Here is a 12,274-nt window from a genome sequence, read left to right as displayed (position 1 = left end):
TGGATATTCCTTCTAACTGTCTTGCTTTTTGGGATCTCTGGAAAGGCCTCAGGAAGGAGAAATTATGAAGAACAAAAAAGGCATCCACACCCCCCCCCCCTTTCCCAAATAGATTAACAAAGAACTGGGTATGGACTCTTAGGGCCTTTGAAACCAGGCATTTACTTCATTTAATACAAAACTTATGTGCCTATGCCCTTGGAAGTTCTGGTAATGCCTGTGAGAGATATAAGCCAACCAGAATTCTCAGTGAGATGAATATTTCTCCAAAGTTGGGTGGTTGAGGAGGCAGCCCATGCACTAAAAGAGATGAAAGCTCGAGGAAGATATCTATGGCTGGAAAGAGCCAGGTCCCTGGAGGTGGTCCTTCTTTGCAGTTTGAAACAGGACATTTTGGAACAAGTAGAAAGAACCACTTCACTCAGTGTGGTGGTGATAACCTTGGATTTTAGAGTTGTACAGACCTGGCTCTGCCTGGCAGATCACATTCTCTGTGAGCCCTTTCTTATCTCTGAAAATGGGTATGTTATACTTTCCCCACAGAGTTGTAGTATGTGTTCCATAGATTACGAGGGCAAAACATAGGGCATGAGGGGTAGTCAGGAAATGTTGATTGCTCTTGTCATTTTAAAAGGTAGAACAGGTTGAACCTGTAGGCTGGTTCTCAAACGATAGATGATATTACATTATACATTTAGGGAGTTTTAGGAAACATCTCTAAAACTCTAGATATTTCCATCTTACACTGTGAGCTTGTAGGGTATCCACCTGTCCCATGGCACCTTGTCAGAGATAGAATCTGAGGCTGGAGGGGCTCAGTTATCACAGTCTCAGGTTTTAAGGCTTGGTTCTTTGATTTGAGGATTGCATATTCTGGTAACAACATGTGTATGTTCATTAGTGGTTGTTGCAGTGCTTCCTACAAGGTAGCCATTCCCTTGACACTAGGCCTGGCTTGGAGGGCTTCCCACCTGTGAAATAACTTCAGAAGGGCCGTCTCTTGACAGGGAACTTACTTACAGAAGGGCACTCTGTTCCTAAAGATCATTTGCAAGTTGATTATTTGGAACATGGAACATATTTTCCCATAAAAACAATGAGGTTAGGGGTATGTGGGTGGCTTAGTAGGTTAAGCGTCTGCCTTCAGCTCAGGTCGTGATCTCAGGGTCCTGGAATCGAGACTGAGTCAGGACTCCGCACTCAGCAGGGAGCCTGCTTCTCCCTCTCCTCCCTGCTCCTGCTCTCTCTCAAATAAATAAGTAATCTTAAAAAACAAACCCCAATGAGGTAGGTTACCAGCCTGACCTATATAAAACTTTTTATTTAATAGCATTTTAAGAAAAGATTTTATTTATTTATTTGAGAGACAGAGACAGAGCATGAGCAAGGGGGAGGAGGCAGAGGGAAAGAAAGAAGCGGACATCCTGCTGAGCAGGGAACCCTGTAGGCTGGATCCCCACAGATCATGACTTGAACCAAAGGCAGATGCTTAACCAACTAAGCCACCCAGGTTGGCCTAATTAATAGTGTCTTAAAGTAATTTACTAATAGTAAGGGCCTTAATTTTGGGTTCTGGGAACAGAGCTTGTAGAACAGGTGGGAGGAGGAAGAGAGTTTCTGATTTGGTTTTTGGGCTCTGGTTTGAATTTTGAATTAGGCAGAGGTTTGCCTTGCTTGCTCTCCTCCCAGATTCTCTGTTCTCCTCCATAGGTCTCCAGGTATCATAGCACTTTCTGCTTCCTCAGGGCCTCTTCAGGAATGCTTCAATCTCCCAATTGTCACAAGTTCCAGAACCATCTCAGGCACCTGTCCCCTTTCTCCATGCAGCCAAGTCAGCTAGGTTTTAGGAGGATAGCAGGGGGACAGATTTATTATATGTCATGAGTGACTCTCTTTGGAGAGTTTGTGTGTGTGTGTGTGTGTGTGTGTGTGTTTTAAGAGATTTATCTATTCATAAGAGACACACACACAGAGGCAGAGACACACAGACAGAGGGAGAAGCAGGCTCCCTGCAAGGTACCTGATGTGGAACTCGATCCCGGATCTTGGGATCACATCTGGAGCCTAAGGCAGACGCTAAACTGCTGAGCCACCCAGGCATCCTGAGAGTTTTTTTTTTTTTTTTTTAAGATTTATTTATGAGAGAGAGAGAGGCAGAGACACACAGGAGGAGGGAGAAGCAGGCTCCATGTCAGAAACCCAAGCGGGACTTAATCCGGGGACTCCAGGATCGCGCCCCGAGCCAAAGGCAGGCGCTAAACCGCTGAGCCACCCAGGGATCCCCAAGTTTGTGTTTTTAAAGGAAGGTGTTAACTACTACAACAGAACTTCATTTTTTAAAAAAATATTTATTTATTTATGATATATATATATATATAGAGAGAGAGAGAGGCAGAGACACAGGCAGAGGGAGAAGCAGGCTCCATGTCGGGAGCCCAATGCAGGACTCGATTCCTGGACTCCAGGATCTCGCCCTGGGTCAAAGGCAGGCACCAAACCGCCGAGCCACCCAGGGATCCCCTACAACAGAACTTCATTTTTTTTTTTTAAAGATTTATTTATTTATTTGTTCAGAGAGAGAGAGAGAGAATGGCAGAGACACAGGTAGAGGGAGAAGCAGGCTCCATGCAGGAAGCCCGATGTGGGATTCGATCCCGGGTCTCCAGGATCACACCCCGGGCTGCAGGCGGCGCTAAACTGCTGCGCCACCGGGGCTGCCCCAACAGAACTTCAATACTAGATTCAGGCACAGCCCCTATCCAAGACCCTTGGGGTCAGGTGTATTTTAGAATTCAGAGTTTCTCAGATTTCAGCACCCCACAATCAAACAAAAATACTTCTGCAAAAAACAAAAACAAAAACAAAACAAAACAAAAACCACTTCTGCAACAAAACCTAAATTCCTAATGAGGGATCCACAAAGCCTGTAAATGTCCTCATGTTGGTTTAGGTTTAACTTTTGTATCAAATGAATTTGTGCCAAACTTATTTTAAGAACTTTGACTTTTTAGAAGTTTCTGGATTTTGGAATTACAGAGAAGAGACTGAGGGCTTGTATTTCCAGTGTCAGAGTAAAGGGAATCCTGCAGTGTGGACCAGATGTTTTTGGCTAGAGAGGCCACTCATACTAAGCAGTTGGCTTTGGTGTGAAGTTTGCCTGTAGGTCAGCACATGAGACTACCCTGTGTTTTCCTTTCCTCAACTTCTTTTTTTTTTTTTTTTTTGAGCTTTCTTTTTTTTTTTTTTTAAAGATTTTATTTATTTATTCATGAGAGACACAGAAAGAGAGAGAGGCAGAGACACAGGCAGAGGGAGAAGCAAGCTCCATGCACCGGGAGCCCGATGTGGGATTCGATCCTGGGTCTCCAGGATCGCGCCCCGGGCCAAAGGCAGGCGCTAAACCGCTGTGCCACCCAGGGATCCCCCTTTCCTCAACTTCTGAATACAGAAAATAGTTTTGTTTTTTTTTTTCTGATTACGAAAGTACTGAATGCTAATTTTTTTTTTTTTTTTAAAGAGAGCGAGCTCAAAGTGGGAGGAGGGGAGAGGGAGAGAGAATCTTAGGCAGGCACCACATTTTCAGTGCAGAGCCCGACATGGGGCTCCATCTCATGACCCTGAGATTATGAGATCATGACCTGAGCTGAAATCAAGAGTTGGGTGCTCAACTGACTGAGCCACCCAGCACCCCATACTGTATGCTAGTTTTTAATAGCAATTTGTAGCTTAGAAATGGAAGTCCCTTATAAATCTTACCTCCTCAAGATAACTATTAACTAACTTTGGGGTTAATCCTTCAGATTTTTTCAATGTACGTGCTTTTAGATACATATTTATACAGTATGTATAGCTATTTTCGCAGTAATGAGATTATATTGTATATAACGTAGCTTAATTTTCTCTCTTCGTTTACTAATATCTGGGCTGTTTTCTTATGTCAATAGTTTAGGTTTTATTCTTTTAAAAAGCTGAAGATTTCCATTATATGGGCCATATTATTATTTACCCATTGCCTTATCAATTGATATATGGGCTGTTTCCTTTTTCCATGCAGTAAGTGCCCTTATATGCATCTTTGTGTATTTCTGTGAGCACGTGAAGGCTTGATGCCTACAAGTAGAACTGTTGGCTCAATGGGTCTGTGTGGTTTTTGCTTCAAAAGTCAGTGCTGAATTGCCTCAGCAGATTCTACCAAGACTTCCACCAGCAGTACTGGAGAATTCCTGCTTCCTCTTCACCAGTCCATGCCAGATGGTTTTTTTTTTTTTTTTCATGCCAGATGGTTTTAATCTGCCACCCTGATTTGGAAGAGCCGTCTCATTTACATTTCTTTGCTTATTCAGAGGTTGGCAATCTTTTTCAAATGTTTGTTGGTGGTGGCCATTTGTATTTTCTTCCCCTTTTGAATTGCCTGCTTCTGTCTAAAAGGTCAAGTTGGTTTTATTTTTCTGACCATTCTCTGGTGAGGGACCAGGAGGTGAGGGCACGTGGCGCCACTGAACCTGTAGTTGTTGAGGGGATCATGAGTATGGCCAGGCTCTGTGCTGCTGAAGGAAAGACAGGAGGCTGGTGGGCTTGGCTTTAACAAGCCATTACTCTGTCCTGGGAGTACGTGTCTGGTTTACCCTAGGGACTGGGGATTAGAGTCTTGGTTTAAACGTGTGTGTGTGTGTGTGTGTGTGTGTGTGTGTGTGTGTGTGTGTGAGAGAGAGAGAGAGAGAGAGAGAGAGAGAGGGAGAAAGGGAGGAAGTTGGGTTGAGGGGAAGATTCTATTTATCTGTTTGCTTTTTCACTTTCTTTGTCAAGATTCCTCGGAGGATATCCCTCCAGCCACTCAGAACTTCATCATTCCGAAAAAGGAGATCCACACAGTTCCAGATATGGGCAAATGGAAGCGTTCTCAGGTACCCGTGGTGTCTGCAGTATTGAGCCAGAGCTGGGATGAAGAACTTGTGCTTTTTCAGAGACCATGAGCTCCTGACCTTTCTTGCTCTTGGAACCAGAGCTGTTAGAAGCTGGGGAGAGAGATGATGGGGAGCCAGCTGTTCTCTCTCATGGGGAGAAGTTACAGCCAGTCTGGGAGTCAGCATATCTAAGTAAGAGGAGGTTATCTATCTCATTGAAACCTAGGCCAGGAAGGTGGCTGGGCCTAAAAACACCTAGGAACTAGGACTTGGAGCAAGAGGAAGTGCTGACCAGCTTTCTGTGCTGTTCAGTCCAATGGTGGGCAGAAAAGAACAGCTTCTACCTCCCGGGCTTCTGGCACAGGCTGTGGAAAGATTGGGACTAAGAAAAAGTCAATTTCAAATCCCCAGGGAAAGCCTTGGTCCCAGCTACAGCCAGGTGCCCACCCCTGGTCTGCTCAGCTGGGGTGGGGAGAGTCACTGGTACAGAAGGGCTCATTCTCTGTGGGGGGAGTCTGCTGTGCTTACACTAAGCCCACACCCTGCATTTGCCATGGCTTGTCCTTCTTGGGGCCATGTAAGCTTTTCTGGCTCCTCTTTCATAAGCCTGCGTTCTAAATATTTGCCGATGGTTATCGTGACTTTTCTGAGTTATATTCTCCCCCTAGATCTTCACCAGGATAAACACCTTAGTCCCCACAGCTGCTCAGAGGACACGGTTTGACTCCTTTCATCATCTTGGTTGCTCTACCTCAGGGTTTCTAAACCTTAGCACTGTTGACATTTGGGAGTAGATAATTCTTCGTGGTAGGGGGCTGTCCTGTGTATTGTAGGATGTTTAGTAACTTCTGTGTCTTCTACCTGCTAGATGCCAACAGCACCCCTCCCCCCGGTTATTAACAACCAAAAGTGTCTCCAGACACTGTCAGAAGTCACCTGGGAGCTAAATCACTTGGGTTGAGAACCCTGAGTCTGCCTTGAACCTACAGTATTGCTGAATCCAAATATGGCTTTAGTTCTTTGTTTTCCAAAGAGGATGTGTTTATGATGTGCCAGGTATTTTTTAGCTCATTTAATCCTCACAAAAACTCTGGGAAGTAGACTCAGTGTTCATCTCCATTTTGAAGGTGAGAAAAGTGAGACCAGGAGATAAAGAAATTTAGCAAGATGGTAGCATTAGCAAGTGGTTGGGATGAGATTCAAGATTGACGCCCAGGTCCTCTGTCTCTAGATAGCCATGGGTTGAGCCACCATGCTCTAGGCCATAGGTCAGCAAATTACTGCCTTCTTACCTAATCTGGACCTCTGTCTGTTTTTGTAAATAAAGTTTTATTGGAACACAGCAAGGTTCATTTGTTTATGTATTGTCCATGGCTGCTTTCGCACTCAACTGGCAGTGTTGAGAATTTGTAAACCAGACTTTATGGTCTGCTGAGCCTAAAATAGTTACTATCTGGCCCTTCGTAGGTGCCAACACTTTTTGGGAAACATTGGTTAGTTCTTCTAATGGAGTATTGTTGAACAATCTTGGGTAGAAGCCTTTTGCTTGCTCTAAAGCTCACCACTCAAGTGTGTGACTTCACAAGGGACTCTGTGCCATGGTTCACACAGTTTGATTAGGCAGCAGAGCGCAGCAAGAGGATGGACTTAGGGTCAGAGAGATCAAAGCTTGAAGCCCAGGGTTGCCATTTCCTCTTCTTGTGACTTAGGTAATGTGCCTAAGCTAGCCAAGTCTGTTTCTTCTACGAAAAATGAGGTTGTTTGGAGGCTTAAAGGACTCAAAGTCCAAAAAGCACCTGACCCAGCGCTAAGCATTCATGAGGGGTACTGACCTGCAGGCATGATTGTTACTGTTACAGGGATGAGGATGGTGGTGTTGGTGGAGACAGGTATGTTTATAAGAATGGCCTGAGCTTTAGTCACCAAGAGACTCGGGCCTGTGTGGGAGCAAGGACACTGCCCCTTGCTGCTTTCTGTCTTTGCATCCGGTGTAATTTGTAAGAATGACTGTGATCACTGGCCGCAGGCAGGACGAGGGCTCAGACCTGCCCTGTGACCCTTCATTTTCATTCCACAGGCTGTAGGAAGGTCCTGGTACAGGAAATGTTCCTTTCTAGATGCTGGATGGTCAGTTGTCAGGGCTTGCTGTGGCTGCTGCTGCCATCTCTAAAGCTTGGATAAGGAGAGGAAGGAAGAGATTGAGAGGCAGCCGAGATGGAAAAGAAATGAGACCAAACAGAAGTCATTTGTTCCTGGGACTACTTCTTCAGAGGCCTGCACCTCACTGTTTTCTTACCCATGTGCTGGCTGTAACCCTAGCCCAGCAGGGAAGACAGTGCCCAATTGGAAGCCAGGGATGGGTGTGCTGGCACACCTGACCGTGGGCAGAAAACTGTTTCTTCTCTAGGAAGCAGACGGGCTGCACTACAGTCTGACATCCTGGCCTGTCTGGTGGGGGGAAACATCTGGAAGCCTACTAGGGGAGGAACCCTTGTGGAATTCCTTGAACTCCTGGTGGTGTAGTATAATTGTAGGACTTGTGGGGTCCTAGCTCCATATCTAATGAGATCTTGGTCTTAGGAGACCTTGGGCAAGTCGCCTCTCCTGAAGTGAAGCCTTGGTTTCCTCATCTATAAAATGAGGACAGTGAGTGTTTACCTTGTGGGGTTGTGTAAAGGACCTCCTGGTGGTAGTAATGAGCATGTTCTGGCTGAGGATCCAGGTGTAATCATGGTCATTGACTTGCCAGCTGTTAAGGATGGAGGGTACGGGTGGGGTATTTGGCATTATCATTCTGCTTCCCTTGCTGGCAGGCTGGGGACCAGGGGACAGCTTGGAGCTCTTTGGCAACTGGATGGAGCTGGGGGCTGGGTAGGGGGGTGGAGGGTCAGGGGTCTGACATTCCTCTCCCTCCCCGCTCCCCACTTTATTTGGTAGGCATACGCTGACTACATCGGATTCATCCTCACCCTCAATGAAGGTGTGAAGGGAAAGAAGCTGACCTTTGAGTACAAAGTCTCTGAGGTAGGCGCAGGCAGGGAACCTGCCACCGAAGAGCCTTTCCCAGAATAGCTATGGAGAATCACATGTGCTTGTTGCCCACAACACGCCAGGGCAGAAAATAAGACTGCCCAAGGACATGTGCAGTTGACATTTTGGTGTTTGTATTTCTTTTTTTTTATTTAAAAATATTTATTATTTGAAGTGGGGGGAGCCTGCATGAGTAAGGGGAGGGAGAGGGACAAGCAGACTCCACACTGAGCAGAGTCTGATATAGTAGTGCGATCCTGGCGGGGCTCGATCCCAGGACCCAAAGACCATGACTGGAGCCAAAACCAAAAGTCAGACGCTCAACCTACTGAGCCACCCAGGTGCCTCTTGGTGTTTGTATTTCTTTCTTTCTTTCTTTTTTTTTAAATATTTTATTTATTTATTTATTTATTTATTTATTTATTTATTTATTCATTCATTCATTCATTCATTCATTCATTCATTCATTCATGAGAGCACAGACAGAGAGAGAGGCAGAGACACAGGCAGAGGGAGAAGCAGGCTCTATGCCGGGAGGCCGATGTGGGACTTGTTCCCAGGATTCCAGGATCACACCCTGGGCTGAAGGCAGCGCTAAAACGCTGAGCCACCCAGAGATCTCCAGTGTTTGTATTTCTAATCTTTTCCTTTTCCTCAATCTGTGAATAGATAGAGATTTATAAAATTGGGATCAAGGGAAGTACATGTCTTACAGCCTGCATTTTTGCTAACTGGTGTTTTTATGTAACTTTTTAGATGAAAAAAGATCACAAATGAAGTAAGTGTGCTCACCAAAGGGAACAGTAATAGAAGTGTATTTACAAAAAGCTGACCTCTCTCGATTTTCTCCCTCCTACCCACCTCCCTGGGGTGGCCCTGGGAACAGTTTTGGTAATGCCAGCCAGACCTGCCATGTGAGCCCCTCCTCTCCTGTTGCCCCTCCACTATGTAAATGGCTGTCTCATTGAGCCCACCCTCATTGTTTAAACAGCCCCTGACTGTGGACTTTGAGATTGTGTCCCTAAATATTGGTGCTCTGAACATCCTTACATATAGATCTGTGGATGCACTTTCCTTTTTTAAAGACATTTTTTTTAAAGGTTCTATTTATTCATGAGAGATACAGAGAGAGGCAGAGACATGGGCAGAGGAAGAAGCAGACTCCCTGTGGGGAACCCGAATTGGGACTCCATCCCAGGACTCCAGGATCGCCCTGAGCTGAAGGCAGATGCTCAACCACTGGCCACCCAGGCATCCCTGTGGATGCTCTTTCCTAAGGAATCATTCCTGGAAGTGGGAATACTGAGTTTAGGGCATGCACTGCAGGGTGGGCACTCTCTGGCTGCTATTTCAGAGACAGGTGGTTTTCGGAGAGGACAAGAGCTGGGGGGGGGGGGTGTGGGGGTGTGGGCTTGCAGGCTGTTTGCCCTTACTGGATGCCACCTCCTAGGGCTAGGTCCCAGGCCTCCAGTGGCTTCTTGGGTTCTTATCCTAGTTGGCCCACAGTCATCTTGAGACTCTTATCTCAGACACCAGGGCCTGAGCTGCCTCTCAGTGCCTTATCTCACCCTGTCGGGTAAGGCCTGACCCTGTTGTGGCTTGGTCTTTCCACCTGTCCTGAGGCTAGCAGGGCAATGCTCATTTCAAAGCCCCTGCCCCGCTGCCTTCCCTCCCCCCTCCCACCCACCCCCATCTCCTGCCCTGCCCCAGAGAGCTGCCTCTTCCTGGGCCCTAACTGGCTGGTGGGAGGCTGAGGTCTTGTTCTGTCACTAGAGGGGAGCCAGGCCTGTACTGGGGATAGACCTCCTTCTCTTGGGAGCTGGTCCACCACTGAGTTTGTGGGTTGAGAGACGAGAGGGCTTGTCCTTGAGTGTATGATGAGGGAAGCTGGGCTGTGCTCAGGGGGCAGGGAGTGTGGTGGGGGTAGGCTAATTATAGGGGGATGTTCTAATTACCCCAGCAGATCCTGAGCCTCCAAATCCCTCTCAGGTCCCATAATTGACCCTCACGCTTTGATGGTAAGACTCCACGCCAGCCAGGTGTTGTCTTAGCTCAGGAGTTGTTCTTCTGGCAGGATTGTAGCATGGTTAAGTGCTTGGGTTCTGGAGTCAGGCTGACTGGATTTTGATAACCTCTCCCTTCCAAGCTGAGTGGCTTTGTCCCCTCTGACCCTCTATCTCTTCATCTATGAGTGGAAGAGCCAACAGACCGACTCATGGCCCCTGGGGAGGACTCAGTGGGAATCCCACACATAGGGATGTTAGCACAGTGCCTGGCACATTAGCTCTTATCATTAGCTATTTTTCAGTTCTAACCTCTAGTAGTGGTGTGATTGCTTCAGCTGGGGGCTCTTCCTGAACTAGGCTTCATCCCAGTGCCAGGGCAATCACTTGGTGGGCAGAGGTGACTAATTTGGTCTCCAGAGGTCTTCCAGCTTCTGCCCACAGCTGGCAGGGCAGCAGAAGGCACGACTGACAGCATGTGGTCTCAGCCCATGGGTGTGAGGGGGGCCCCCTCGGCACAGGTGCTGGGGGCGCCTGTTTCCTCTTAGTCCTCCCTCCTCCCACAGGGTTGGCAGCTGGGGAGAGGGCAGATGGAGCTGCCTTAGGTGGCAGCTTCCAGACCAGCAGCAGCGAAGGGAGCAAGCAAGGGCAATCTGGTGAGACTGTCTAGACCCATGTTTAGAAGGCTCTCCTTCAGTTTGAGATTATGTCTGTCCTAATCTTCAGGGTTTTTTTGAGTTTTGCAAAATATGAGTAGAAAAGAGGATTAGGGACGCCTGGGTGGTTCAGTGGTGGTTGAGCATCTGCCTTTGGCTCAGGGCGTGATCCCTGAGTCCTGGGATCGAGTCCCGCATCAGGGTCCCTGCATGGAGCCTGCTTTTCTCTCTGCCTGTGTCTCTGCCTCTCTCTATGTCTCTCAAGAATAAATAAATAAAGTCATTAAAAAAAAAAGGATTATTATTACTTTTTATTCTTGTTTGATATTTAAGTTGGGAGCAAAGAAAAAAAAAAAAAAACACTGGCAAGTAATGTTTTAGAGAAAATTTTATTGGTCCATGAAATCCAAGAGGAAGCCCTGGGTGAGGAAGCAGGACGGTAGTTCAAATTATTATTTGTGCTTCCTGAGGGTTCTGGCTCACAGCCCCTCTGGCCCAGCCAGTCAGACAATAGAGGCAGCCCCTGCATTCTGAAAGCCCTCTCCAGAAAGAGGAGCAAGGAGCCTTTTAATTATTCATTGCCCCAGCTGAGCTGGCAGCTGGGGCCTGGCTTCCACAGCCTTCCAGCACCTTCTTTATCCCCTTCAGCCCTGGCCCAGGACTGGGATGGCCCGGGAGTCGGGCCTGGCTGGTACTTCTTGGGGCCAGATTACCACCTCATCACTCCCGAGTCCTGGTTGCAGCATGGGGTCAGGTTTGCTCTGTCCTTATCAGGTCCTGGTGACCTAGTTCTTCACAAAGCTGGGCTCTGGAAGCACTTTCTCACACATTACAGCTGGGCAGCTTTATGTCACCCTGGCCCTCTGCCTCAGCGAGGTATAAAGGGAGTTTCCCCTCTTACAGGTAACTTTTCCTGAGAGGGGAGGTGGAGGATGGTATCCTTAAGGCCACTGTCACGTTGTATAATGCCAGGGGGTGCTGTTTACGTGGCCTGCAGTGATTTGTACCTCCTGGAGCTGTTTGGGGGTGGAGGGGTGTTGAGGGGGACTGGGGAGGATGGGCACTGGCTGACAGATACTCCATTAGCTCAAGTCCACGTTCCCTCTCCCAGAGCTCTCTGACTGCCCCTCTGCAGAGCCTGCGCAATGCAGCAGTGGACCTGACTGAGCCTTGCCTTCCTCCTCAGAACTTTTCATGTGGGCACTACCCTGCTAGGTCCTACCCAGTATCAGGGGTTTCTGGAAGTCTCTCTCTGTGCTCTTGGTACCCAGTGGACACAAGCAAGACCTGCTTCCTGGCAAGGTCTTCTTTCCCAGGGCTGCCTGCCTCTAAACACCCTCTGCTAGCCTTTCGTTCTGGCCTTTTTTTTTTTTTTTTTTTTACAAGCCACACCCAGAAGGAGCCCTTTTCTAGCTGCCCTTCCAGACCTGTGTTTTGGATAGTCAGCTTCACCTGATCTCCTGATTGAGTAACATTCTGTTAATGCTGCCCTGGCCTGTGGCACCAATTCCGTGTCTTGGTTTCTACCTACTGTGGGAAAGGTGTAGGGAGACGGGCTCCCTGAAACTGCAGCCCAACAAAGCATTACAGAGGTTTGGACCTCTGACCCAGTGGTTCTGCTGAAGGAGACTTCCCAGATTGTTTGTAGAAGTGGACAATTGGAAATAAGCCAAATATGTAA

General features: G+C 47.5%; 1 protein-coding gene across 2 annotated transcripts in view; it reads left to right on the top strand.

Moving 5' to 3' along the window:
• Positions 1-12,274, top strand: part of PTPA (protein phosphatase 2 phosphatase activator) — a 30,667-nt gene that overhangs the window by 1,137 nt on the left and 17,256 nt on the right. Inside the window, exons 2-3 of one of the 2 annotated variants that reach the window (XM_055324964.1) lie at positions 4,807-4,904; positions 7,842-7,928. In XM_055324964.1, the coding sequence (XP_055180939.1) occupies positions 4,807-4,904; positions 7,842-7,928 (185 nt within the window). The remainder of the gene's footprint in view (positions 1-4,806; positions 4,905-7,841; positions 7,929-12,274) is intronic. The other variant, XM_055324974.1, reaches the window with a different exon arrangement.

This window comes from Nyctereutes procyonoides, unplaced genomic scaffold (genome assembly GCF_905146905.1).
Source record: "Nyctereutes procyonoides isolate TBG_1078 unplaced genomic scaffold, NYPRO_anot_genome, whole genome shotgun sequence".
Lineage (NCBI taxonomy): Eukaryota > Metazoa > Chordata > Mammalia > Carnivora > Canidae > Nyctereutes > Nyctereutes procyonoides.
Note: the sequence above shows the minus strand (reverse complement) of the source record. Positions and strands in the feature narration are given on the sequence as shown.